Source organism: Balaenoptera acutorostrata, chromosome 1, assembly GCF_949987535.1.
Source record: "Balaenoptera acutorostrata chromosome 1, mBalAcu1.1, whole genome shotgun sequence".
NCBI lineage: Eukaryota > Metazoa > Chordata > Mammalia > Artiodactyla > Balaenopteridae > Balaenoptera > Balaenoptera acutorostrata.
Window position 1 is genome coordinate 58,199,896 of NC_080064.1, and position 13,191 is coordinate 58,213,086.

At 34.0% G+C, this 13,191-nt stretch overlaps 1 protein-coding gene across 9 annotated transcripts in view; it reads left to right on the forward strand.

Moving 5' to 3' along the window:
• Positions 1–13,191, forward strand: part of MIER1 (MIER1 transcriptional regulator) — a 55,487-nt gene that overhangs the window by 6,611 nt on the left and 35,685 nt on the right. For 8 of the 9 annotated variants that reach the window (XM_007164302.3, XM_057541940.1, XM_028163067.2 and 5 more), the window contains 2 exons: positions 7,742–7,766; positions 10,649–10,794. In XM_007164302.3, the coding sequence (XP_007164364.2) occupies positions 7,742–7,766; positions 10,649–10,794 (171 nt within the window). Of the gene's footprint in view, positions 1–7,741; positions 7,767–7,899; positions 7,937–10,648; positions 10,795–13,191 lie in introns of all 9 variants that reach the window. The other variant, XM_028163076.2, reaches the window with a different exon arrangement.

Here is a 13,191-nt window from a genome sequence, read left to right on the forward strand (position 1 = left end):
CTTTGAGTAGAGCCACTCTAAATGTTGATAAAGCCATTTTTTTCATGTGAGAATTACCATTTTTATAGTCTCAGAGGCACGTAAAAACAGATTCAGGAAGTAGGTAATTTTATTTATCATCCAACCCCAATTTTTGTCTTCATTATTTGCTAAATGAAGTCAATGGTGAGTACACTTTTATCAATACCATAATTTCTCCTTTTTAAACCTTGGAATACAGAAACATAGGTTATGGAAAAGAATATTAATTTGGAGGCCTTTTCATGTACCTGTTGAGAGGAGGGACCTAAAGCTTAAACAGTTTTCTGGAGTGGCTCTTAGGGTGCTCCTTCCCCTTTATGGAAACTGACTTTATATTTTTGTCTTGAAGTATTTGCTATTAAAAGAGGAAGAGATTTTACTGTAGCAGGATCGATTGCTGCCAATATTTTTTTTAAAAATTCAATATTCTGATTTAAAACTAAATTTAGATCTTAGGATTTATTTCAATTTCTTTTGCTCTTTGTGGTTAAAGAATTGTATTTCAAGAAATTATGAGTTGGAGAAAACATAGTTCTTTGTATTTCATTTAAATGTGACTGGATTCATTTCACTGGGCTGAAAGGTTTTTAGCCTAGATGAGGTTCTTAAGTGTTTCTTTCCTTCATATGTAAGAGGGGAAGGGGTTCTGTGCAGCTGGATTTACATATATTTTGTCAAATAGTCTTCATTGGATCGCATGCCCATTAGATAAGCAGCAGTGTGTTGTAATAGGTGATGTGGTTTCTTGCCTCGTGGTGCTGCTCACAATGGTTTGAGCTTTAAGTTCTGTAGTCATATTTTAAAGCAAGATATTGTTGAAGGAAAATATCTTAGTGTATGAAAATACGGTGAAATTTAAATTAAAAAAAAATCTTACTCCGACACTTTAACTGCCTACCACACTGAAAACTTAATATGTAAATTAAAGCATTTTAACATTTTATTTGTTTTAGAAATTAAAGATGGTTGCATTCATGTAAGAGAAGAAAAGCAATATTTTGAGCCACTAATCACTTCCTAATAGTTTCAAGTGTATGTTTTAGTTTCCTTAAAAATTACATCATTTGGAGAATGGAACTCTCATATTCTGTAGGAACACATGGATAGTTCAGTTTCAGGGAGAAAAAAACCTGAATTTTGTTTTCAGTGCACTTTTTTAGTGACCTGGTATCTTAAAAATTCATCTTTTATAGTCTTCCATTATTTGTAGATGGTTTTATTTATAGTGAATTTGGAGGAAGAGTGGAGGAACCTTCATCCCCTACAGAAAATCTAGAACCAAAAAAAATTTTTAGAATGATTTTAGAGACTGGTCATTTTAAAAATTAGGTAAGAAGAAATGCTTGGTTTATATTATAGAGTGCTTTTACTTTTATGTGAACTCTCAGGAGATTCATTCTTTTTTTTTTTTTTTTTTTTGAGATTCATTCTTTATGCTGCCAATACAAAGCATGTGGTAAAATAATTCAAATGCCGTGCTCTTGCACTTTTGGTTAAATAGACCTGAGGATTGACACTAACTGATAAAATAACAGTAAGTGCAAAGTGACAGTATGCGTTTATTTGATAAATCTGAGGGGAAAACAGGTTATTGAAGAAATAAGTCTCCAGAGAAAAATGTAGGTATTATGCTTCTGTGCTTTGTCGTCGTTGTTTCCTACATAGAATGACCCTGACCTTGTTTTTCCAGAAAAATATTTAATTCTTAAATACAGTTTGCTTTAGATGTGAATACAAAACACTAATTTTTCATACTTGATCTGATCATCTTAGTCCATAATAGGAAGTATGTGTTTAATGCTTATTAAAATTGTAGTAACATTAAAAACATACTTAATGTATATAGAAGTAATAGCATACGCTCCCTTTCTTAATACTTTTTTGGTAATATTTCTCATTGTTTATTATCCCTTAAAATTATTAATCAACCTTCCAAAAGGAGGCTCTCCTAGTCACACTTAAAGGAAGGAAATTACAGGCAGTGGCAGTTTTACAAAGGCAATGAGAGAGAAAGAATAAGAGGAAGAAATAGGCGATCCTTTGGGTTTTATAAGGAATGTGGTGTACAGACCTTTGGGAATGAACAATTTGTCTTTTATTTCAGAGTTTGTAAACACATAAGGGACTTCCTTTCCAAGGGAAAGAAAGCCACAGCATAGTGCAAGACCTGTCTTTTCACCTAGGCCATATTGTTGTCTCATAAAGAGAAGAAAACTTAATGGATTTGCTATTCTGTATTAGTTTTAAGTATTTTAGTATTTCCAAAAAATACAAAATCTTGTTTATTCACTATCAAATCTATCCATTTCTCTTAAAAACAGACTCCCTGTGTAGCATTTTTCAAGGGTATTTGGATTTTGTTTCTTAAGGAAATAGGATCATCTTACTGCTATTCTTGATAGTGTTAATTTCTACTCTAAACAAAACTTGTTTTACTGCAATGAATTTAGGCCTTAAAACTGCTAATGAAAAAAAAACCTTTTTTTGGTGTTTATACTTACAGAGCTATTAAGGAATTATCCAAAGTGTTTAACACCAATGCATGAAAGTCTTAAAAAGCTTAATTCAAAAGGAGTAATAGTCAAAGTGCTTGATAAGGTAGGAAAGATTAGTTGGGAAATATAGAAGTGAATTTCTTTTAGAGAATTCTTGAGACTAATCATTTTCCCAGATAATTCAGAAATACAACACTGCCATTGAAACTTCAGTGTTTCTTCATGAAAGGTAATCAGCTATATAGAAATTTATTGCATAAAGTTCAGATGGAGTCCCTGTATATTTCAGAAGATTTGCAAATTCATTGCAGTGATTAAGTTCACATACCAGTTGTTGCTGGGACCCATTCTGTTCGACCTATGCCATGGCTTAGAATGACTTTTATAATTAGGTTTATGTAGATATGAAATTCATAAAGTAGCAACCCCCAAAAGCTTTTTGCAAATTGAGATCATCTTTTTTTCCCAGTAGCCCTAGATTTAAAAAAAAAATTTAGAAGAATCTTAAACATATCCCAGCCATGGAGCTAAGTATTCCTCAGTAGTGTTTATGTCTTTTGAGCAATTCATAATAAAAGTAAAGAACTTAGATCTCAAAGGAAATTGAACTAAACTTGAAGAAATCTAAATCTTTTCATCTAAGGGAAGATGAAACTGAGCAGAGAGCTTATGCAGTTTGTCCTAGATTGTGCTGTTTGTGGCACAATTAAGACTGGAATCTAGTAGGCCTCTGAATTCCTAGTGCTTAGTAATAGCAGTTCATCCTCTGATTTATTACTACTGTGGTAAATTTGCTAGTTTTAACTCCAAGGCTTTGTTAACCAACAGCAAAGTTAAGTGATTTAATTGTGTATGGAGGAAGAGAGATGGTGGGCCCTGGCACAGTCTCCCTGCCTTCTCCACCCTGGAGTAGGCCCTAAACTCCTTTCTGTCTTCATCCCGGTGAGAATCTGTGATTCAGTGTCTGCATTATTACTAAGTAGGTGGTAATAATACTTAAATGGTGGTGGAATTGGTTTGAGGGGAACAATTAGGACAGTTACACGTATTGAAAAATATGCTCTTGATTGTCTGGGATAGAAGAGTCTAATGACTACTTCATGTTTTTACTACCTTATTTATTTATTTATGTTTTAGTAAGGGTGATATTCTAGTTAGCTGATCTTTTATCTCTCAATTTGCAGTTTTCTGGTATATGGGATATTTCTTACCATGGTCTAGAAAAATACAGAAGAAAAACATTTGAACAGATCTGAGGCATTGAATGTTTGTTACAATTATTAGCAGCTTGATCAGCTGAATCATATATGGGTGACGGTATAAAAGTTGCTATAAAAGTTAGCAGAGTTCATTCTTTAACTTGATTTAGCCTATTCATATTCTGTCTGTCTCTCTAGTGTTTTCCATCTCAGATAAAACAGTTACGTATGTACCTAAAAGAAAACTAGGTTATTTTTCAAAATTATATAAACTTGTTAAAAAAGAAAAAAAAAGGCAAATACTAGGTTTTCTTGAAAATCTAAAAGTAAAGGAAGAAAGTGAAAATAGCTCATAATTGCATGAGATAATCTCTACTGACTTTCTTTTAAAAAAAAAAAAAGAGTAATGCTTGCAAGTGGTTAAAAAATTCCAACAGTACAGAAAGGTATAAAATGAAAAAAGCCTTCTTTCTGCAACCCATCCTCTAGAGGTAACTGTTGTTAACAGATTCTTGTGTATCCTTTTGGGGGAAAACTTTTTTATGTATATTCCAGCCCAATTTACTCTCTCCTCTATACTTTGCTTTTTACTCCTAACATAGCTGTCTATTTATCCAGATGCATATACTTACATATACATATATATATTTTTTAGCATTTTTTTCTCAATCAACAGGAACAGAACTGTCTCATTCTTTTTAATGGATTAATAATGTTCCATTGCTTGGAAGAACTTTATTTCATTTCTAACTAGTTAAAGGATGGACTTAAATTTTTTCCCAACTCTTTGCTATAGACAACTTTGTGGTGATAAACGATATACATGTATCTTGGTGTGCTGTTTTAGGCATATCAGTAGGGTAAGTTCATGTTGGCAAGACGATCTCCAGAATGCTTAAACTAACTCATACTTCTGCCAGTAATGTATGAGTGCATTTTAAGTACATTTTAATCCCCAATGTAAAAATTTTCTTTACTGCTTACATTTTATAATTTGAGCTTTTGCTAAAAATAGGTATTGCTACAAATGAGTACCTGTTTAGCTTTAGTTTTGTTTTTCCCCTCCTTCTTCCTAATTTATTGTAGTCATTAACAGTAGATGTTGCAGGTTTTTCTAGAGGGTATTGTTAGAGATACCAGTTCCTAATGTGACATAAAAAAAGTCTGACATGACAGATGACAACTTGCAGTCACATTTTTAAACATGCTTTGGATAGATGAAAACCATTTTAAAAAGAAAGAGAAAGTAAGGAGGAAGGAGGAGAGAGGTAAAGATAATTTTTTTTTTTTTTTAACATATTTGTTTCCTTGGAAAGTATAGAAGGAATCAGATCCTAGGCTTTACCTTCACCACCCACCGTGGAACCTTGATCAAGTCAGTTTATCTCCCTGGGTTTGCTAATCTATAAAATGAGGTAGGTGGGGCAGGTTTTATTGCCAGGTTTATGATCAGGTAACTTTATGCATTTGAAAATATGTAGTGCTCTATGAACATAAGCTGGTTCTGCTGTTCTTTTAAATACCTAAATAAAAAATGCCCTCATTTCATACTAAAGTTTCCTGTATTATGATACTAAACTCATATTTCATTTGAAAGATAATCATTTAGTTTGTTGGTTGGACAGAAGTAATGTTTTCAGTATACACTATTTTCAAATGCCTGTTTTCAAGAAGCCCGTCTTTGATTTAATTGGATATAATTAACTTTCAGGAAACTGGTCTCACTCCTGTCTTCATCAAACCGATACAGTAGAATTTTATTTTGAACATAGAATACTAAAATATGTAGCTATAGGCAAACCATTCCTACTTCCCCTCCCCTAGTTCTAATCTAGATATACCATCCATCAAATCATGGTTTTAAAACATTCTAGTATGTCTTACATAATATGATTAGCGCTATCTTTGAGCACTGGGTGTTCTGCCTTATGCCAGCTATACTTACAAAGGCTATCAGTCCTCTAAACATTTGGTATTTTAATAAATGGAAGAATTTCGGGCCTTTTTCAGAACATTAAAGTAACTATTTACCAATAAAACAACAATCAGTGTGGTGTTTATTGGCATTTAGCGCAGTCTGAGGTGTCTTACAAACGCAAATACAAATACAGACGCTAGTCGCAATTCAGTATCTCTGTTATTGCCAATATCTAATAACATCAGTGAAAATGTACCTTTTATTCTTCAGTAGAATAGCTTATTTTTAATCAGCCTTTTTTATCAGAAGATTGTTAAACAGAATAATTATTGAAGTGTTCAAAAAGAGCCAAATGCTCAAAGAGCTATTTCTTTTTAGCTAATTTGAAAGAAGTCCTGGGTTTTTTTTGTTTATGCCATGCAAACCAATTTCAGAAGTTTACTAAAAAGGAAAAACAGCATTGTAAGGCTACTCTGTGGATAGTGAACCTGGGACCAGATGAAGATAGTCATTAACTTTGCTGTAGCCTTGAACAGAGGTTGTGCTTAAACTTGGGAAATAAAGTGTGAAGTAGAAGTGGATTAATATTTTAAAATACTGATTTGCTGTGTAATAATTTGTGTGGTGGTTAAATCTATTTTGAGCTAGAAGTATATAGCTGTTCAAAAGGTGTTAAGCAAGCTAAAAACCCTTTTTATGGTTACATTCTTTGTTACCCTGCTCTACAGCTTCCCATTGGAGGAACCAAATTTAACAGTAGCACTGTTTTCACTCTGTTGTGGCAGAGTAACTTTTAAGTAAAGATGGTGGTGGGACGCTTGAAATTATATAATACGGAATACTGTTGGTCTTTTGTTAGAATGAGACAATGCTATAGGCAAGAACCATTCTTTTGTAAGAATTAAAAGGAAAAAATAGGACCCTTGAAAAAGTATGCCTCAAAGCAATCTAAGTCACCACGTGGACTCTAGAATGGCATACTTACTGCAATAGCATAATGTGGACAGTTTTCAAAATGGACTTTTAACACCTTATAAGAATTTGTCTTAGATGCCTAGCTTTTGAAAAGTCGGGCACTTTGCTCATTTCAGTTTTGTTCTTGCCTCTCTGCCCCATTTCTTAGTACAAAGAAGGAAAACACTAGAATATCTCTATCTTTTTGCTAGTGCTTTTGGACTTCCAGCATCTCTGACTTATAATGAGCATGAAATAGATAACTTGAAATGAATAGGCAAGGTTTCAGTTATAAAGTTTATGTCATTTGAGGCATTTTTTGAATTTCTGTTATTGAATTTGTCTTATAGGAGTTGATGTTTGCAGATGACTTGTTTATAATTGTGAATTAACTGAATTAAGATAAAACACAGCCACAGACTGTCAAGTGGTGATAACACTAAAATAAGTTGCTAACAATTTTATCTTTAAATTTTCCAGATGCTTGTGGTTAAATTTATGAGAGGTAGAATGGTACAGTAGAAGGAACATTATAATTGGGAATCTTTGTGATCTTCCATTAGATAACTTAACCTTCCCAGATTTGAGCTTGAAAGGTTGTTAATTCTGTGGTAATTTAAAAGTATGTTTTGTGTTAGTAAAGTTAACCTAATGTACTGTCTGGTGCTGAAGTAACACTTAAATTTTTCCTTCTGCTTTCTTACAACGAAATTTTTATTTTAAACAACGTTTTAAATTGTTTCTGCCTCCCTTCTCACACTCATTTTAAGCCAGAGACCAGCTTGATAACAAACCTTGGATTTTCCCTGTATTGATAAGGAAATAATATTTTAGAGAATTCCAGGATCTAGAATCATATCTCTTGAACCACATATATTATGAGATACATGTTTGCCTTTAAAATCTGAATCTAATTCCACGTTATTGTCTTTGTTTCTAGATTTAGGAACGTTTTAGATTTTTCTCTATGCTTAAGTTAACATAATGTCAGAGAAGGGATTATATGGGAAGTTTTAGTTTGTCTTAGACAATTCGAACATTAAAACGTAACTATAGTTTTTGGTGTTTATATCAGTCATTGAATAATTCCTGTAATGTTTATAAAGATTTACTACACAAAGATGCTAATTTTTGTTCTTTTCTCCCCCACTCAGCCATCTGTTGAGTCTTCAAGTCCAGGTAAGTATTTTCTATATTTTTTATAATCTCTGTTCGACTAACATTTGGCCTATTAGTTACATAAAGGTTAGAGGAGTTAGACTATCATCTGACTTGCTTTTCTTCTGAATGCTTCTTTTCTCTGGGGAAAAAGAAATGGATGAAATATTTGACTGCCCATGAAGGTACAGGTGAGGCTGCTGTGAGTTCAACCTCGTGACTATTTGTGGGTTTCTTCTCTCTCTCTCTTTCTCTCTCTCTTTCTTTTTAATGAATTGCCACATGTATTTTGTGTAGTTTTTATTTACTGTTTGATTTGAAGTATATTTGAAGTGTATTTTTAAAAAGGAAACATTAACTGCTTAGAAATATTTGCTTGTATGGGAAACTCAAAGTATTTGAGAAAAATATTGTTAGTGCATTTAATGAGAGAGGGAAAGAAAGGTAAAATAAAAGATTCAACAAATGAGTGTTGTTGTGAATTAAGAAAGTTATTTTTAGATTTTATTATTTGTAGTATCAGGCTTCTGTCCAAGGAAATGTTTATTGTTTTAAGTAATACTAATTGTAGGCAATTAGGAAAAAATTAGGAATAAGAACTTAATGTAAAAAAATTTTTGGTCCACTGGTGAAAGGCTGTGTCCTTTGTAACATCTGTACTTTGGAACTGATGCTAATAATAGTAGTCATGTGACCCAGGCTAAATGGTCTGTCTATAGACTCCACTAATGTAAACCAGTTACATATAGTAGCCATTAGAGATGGGGATTTAGGGAAGGGAAGGTAATAAAATGATTAAATGAGTGCACGTGATGTATTATAAACTGAATTTATCTTTTGAGTCTTTGCAAAGATATAAGGTACTTTTTAGCGATTTTGCAGTAGGATGGAATCCTATGACGAAGCAGTGATATTAGCCTTAACTCTGAAGCAAAATACTTACACAAAGCACCAGACTCCCTAACCCTAATAATTTACTTTTGGGATTCTTTTCCCTAGGAGATTGCCTAATCTTGGGCCTTAGTAATTAACAGAAAGGAATAGGATGGTTAGTTGGTCTCAAAGAACAAGGTAAAAAGAAGTCAACTAAAACAAGGGAGAAGAAAAATAGAGCAACATCTGTAGGAATACATAATTATTGACTAAGTGTCCTAGAAGATTGCTGTGTGAACCGAAAAGTTTTGGGACATTTCCATTGAAAACTCAGAAAGAAGGAATAATGATTGGGACAAAGAAACAACAAATAAATTAGTGATTCTCAAACTGCTCTTACAGAACCCTTGTGTCTAGTCCCTCACCTAGTACTAAGATCCCCTACTAAAATTATGTCACATTCTTCTTAATTTCCAGAAGAAATTAAGGTAATATACTTTTCTAAATGTTTTTATTTTATAAATCATTCTAAAACTCTGATAACTCATTTGTATTATAACAAGTTAGACAGTACCTGATTTAGCAATTATATATTTAGTTATTTTATATTTAATATCAATATTTTGTTATGTTCCTCAAAGAGCACACTGACTTCTCAGTGCTTTGCCATCTGACCTAGCTTGCAGTTTACTCATCCTTGTGAACATAGGCTCTTTTCAGGTATTCTTTGAGGCAGAATATCTACTGCTTCTGAAACTCGGGCTTACAGGAGCCTTGGAGCACAGTAAAAGCAAAGGCATTGGAATTGGCAGAACCAGGATTAAAATTCCGTTCTTGGCACCTACTGGCTCTGTGAGTTTAAACATGCTACTTAAACTCTCTGAGCCTCAAGTTTTTGTTTTTTGTTCATAGGATTGTTTGAAGATTAAATGAGATAATGTATGTGAAGTGCTTAAGCATAGTATTTGGCACATAAGAAAATATTGTGAGGTAACAAGAACCCTGGAGTCTTGGCGCCCCTTATTCCTAATTGTCTAATTTTTCAAGAAATCAGCCTCTCTCTTTGTTTTACTTATTGGTTTTCTTAGTGGAGTGAAATAGAAGGGTAGGTACATCTATTAATATAACCTTTAACACTTTAAATTGATAAAAATAAATTGCTAATTGTTTTTGGTTTTTTTAATGTTAAGTAACTCATTTGTTTATTAGGTAACAATGCTTTTGTAAACTTAAGTCCAGGTTTGGCAATAGCCAAATATGGGGATAGTTTATAGACTATATATGCCCAGCATTTGCTATCTCCTATTACAAGTTTTGACCCTATTGAGTACAGCAGTATTCCCCAGCCACGAGGCTAAAAATAGATTAGCTTATACAACAGTTCCCTACTGGATTATTTTTAATGCCTTTCATAAGAGTTTTGTATGTAATTTTAATAAACTTTGCTTTTTATACTCTTTGAGTTATTTCAACTAAGTAAGTTAAGGACAACTACCTTTATATTAGAATATATTTTCGTGGGTATGTGATAAAATAATATTTGAGTTCAGCTGTATTTTCATTAGACTATATTCAGATGATTGTGTATTTCACATGACTATATATTCATACTCATTGGTTCTATTAAATATCAATCAATTGATTACAAATTGATTTTTCTCACACAAAAGATTATTCTTACTTGATATGACCATTTATTATTTACAACTCACGTTTTGTTGGAAGATTACAGTACTCTTCAAACATTCCCCCCACCTCCCGCCCCGTTTTGCGGTTGTCACTGTAAATATATAGAAGTGAAACAGGGTAAAAAATAATCCTTAAAGAAGATATTTTGTGGGGGGTGATAAGTAAGGGCAAGAATTTTAGAAAACAACAAATAATACTTCCTGTGCATAGCTTTTTGTGCATAGCTTTTCCCTCGTACTTTTACTTGACATATCCAGCTTCAGATAACATATACATTAAATTAATATTAATAAGATACACATAATTTGGTTTATCAAACTGTTTAAAATATTCTTTACCAGGAGGTTCAGCAACATCAGATGACCATGAATTTGATCCATCAGCTGACATGCTGGTTCATGATTTTGATGATGAACGCACATTAGAAGAGGAAGAAATGATGGAAGGAGAAACAAACTTCAGTTCTGAAATAGAGGATCTTGCAAGGGTAAATAACAATAAGAGCTAGAGAATGAAGTGGTTATAACTTTTTTGTGGAGAGAGGAAACACAAAATTTTAGTTCTCTACTTTATTTTGGGGAAAGTGGTATTATATATAATCAATACTGAAAAATTCTATGTGGTCATAGGTGGGATAATTTAAAGTTGGAAATTTTTTAAAAAGAACTTTATTATGTGAATTAGAATTCAGTAGTTACTTTGGTAAAACATCACAAAGTCAAAATTTCAAAAATATCCAGAAAAGGGTACTAAATTTCCTCTTGCATACCTTCTGCCTTCCCCCAATTACTGCACCTTTTATTTACTCCCCTTCAGAAGCAAAATTTCTTATGAGTTGTCATCATCTTCCTCATTTCCTGCTTACTGCATAAAGTGCCCTAGCTTGTCTCTGCCCCTTTCCTATCAAGATAACCAGTGATTTCATTGTTATATCCTTTGGTCACTTCTTTCTCTACTTAACTCTCAGAGGTATTCAACACAATTTACCATTCCCTTCTTTTGTTTTGAATTTTAGAGCACCCACTGTCGTTTTCCCGATCTCCTTGTTCCTCTTCAGTGTCTTTTGCAGACTCGTCTTCCTTTCCTCAAGGATTAGATTCGGAATTTCCCAGTTCTCAGTTCTGGGTTGTGTTTTCTTCTGTCTATAGATCAGTGCTCCTCAGAATACAGTATGAGGGTCAGCTGCATCAGAATCACTCGTGGACTTACTAAGAAATGTGCATTTGTATGCCTCTCCCCCAGGCACACTGAATCCGAATGCGGAGGGGGAGCTCAAATCTACATCTTCACTAAGTGTGCACACCAAGTTTAGACACTGCTAAGTTAGGTGGTTGATCTCATTTAATCCCATGGTGTCTGTGTATGCTCAGTATTTCTTAGTTATTTTTCTAGCATTAACCTATACCCTGTCTCCAGTTTTGTTTATCTAACCACCTGCTTGACATTTCTGTTTGGATATCTCAGTAGACATCTTTACATTTTAAATGTCTAAACAGAACTATTGATTGATGTTCTCCTTCCTCTGCCTGTTTCTTCCCTGTTTTCTCCATCTCAGTAGAAAATGGTACTACTATTTACCTTGTTGCCTGAGTCAGAAACCAGGGAGTCATCTTCCTTCATTCTCAATATCCATTCCTAAATAAACGTATCATTTCTATCCAGAAATATCTTTTATCTGGCTCTTGTTCCATCTCTGCTGCTACCCTCAAGCCCAGGTCACCATCATTTTTAGCTTAGACTATTACAGTAGCTTCCTAACTGGTTTTTCATGTCCTCTTTTACCACTCTTCTCTCCAGTATATTACCACAGCAACCATGATGATCTTTTTTTTTTTTTAATTAATTAATTAATTAATTAATGGCTGTGTTGGGTCTTCGTTTCTGTGCAAGGGCTTTCTCTAGTTGTGGCAAGCGGGGGCCACTCTTCATCGCGGTGCGCAGGCCTCTCACTATCGCGGCCTCTCGTTGCAGAGCACAGGCTCCAGACGCGCAAGCTCAGTAATTGTGGCTCATGGGCCCAGCTGTTCCGCAGCATGTGGGATCTTCCCAGACCAGGGCTGGAACCCGTGTCCCCTACGTTGGCAGGCAGATTCTCAACCACTGTGCCACCAGGGAAGCCCCCATGATGATCTTTTCAAAATATAAATCAGTTTATATCAGCCTTCTATTTAAAAAACTCTTCAGTGGCTTCCTGTTACACCAGAAGAAAATCCAGACTCGTTGCCCTGGCCAGCAAGGCCACCTACATGACATGGTCCTTTATCCATTTATTACACTAGTTGTATAGCTACACTAGTTGCTTTTGTTCTTAGATGTGCTGTTTTTTTCACACTTCAAGGCTTTTCACCTCATTCCCACTCTCTGGTATGTGCTTTCTGAGTCTGGCTCCTTATCCTCTCAAGTCTGGGCTTAATATTCCCTCCTCAGAATGGCCTTTCGTGGCCCCTAATCAGCTTTTTTTAACCACTGTACCCCATTCAGTGCCTTCTTTATGCCTAACACAATTTGTAACTACATGTTTGTTTAATTGTTTTGTCTGTATCCTCCTTTAGTTCCATGAGAGGAGGGTAGTCTGTTTTATTCACCAGTGTGTTTCATGGCACCTAGCAAGAGTGGTCACTCAGAGTTTTTGAATGAATGAATAAATCAGTTTGGTATGCTATCATTGAAAGGTATTATGTATACAATCTGCTGTACTCCATGACAAAAAGAACATAAGAAATAAGACATATGCCAGCCTTTAAGCATTTGGAGTACATAATGTCATTGAAAAATGAATTCTTACACTTTTACAGTAGTAAAGATTAATCTATATGTTTCAGAATTTTAGTTTAGAACTTTTTAAAGTACAGGTAAAGAGCTGGAAAAGTAGTCTTACTAAGTC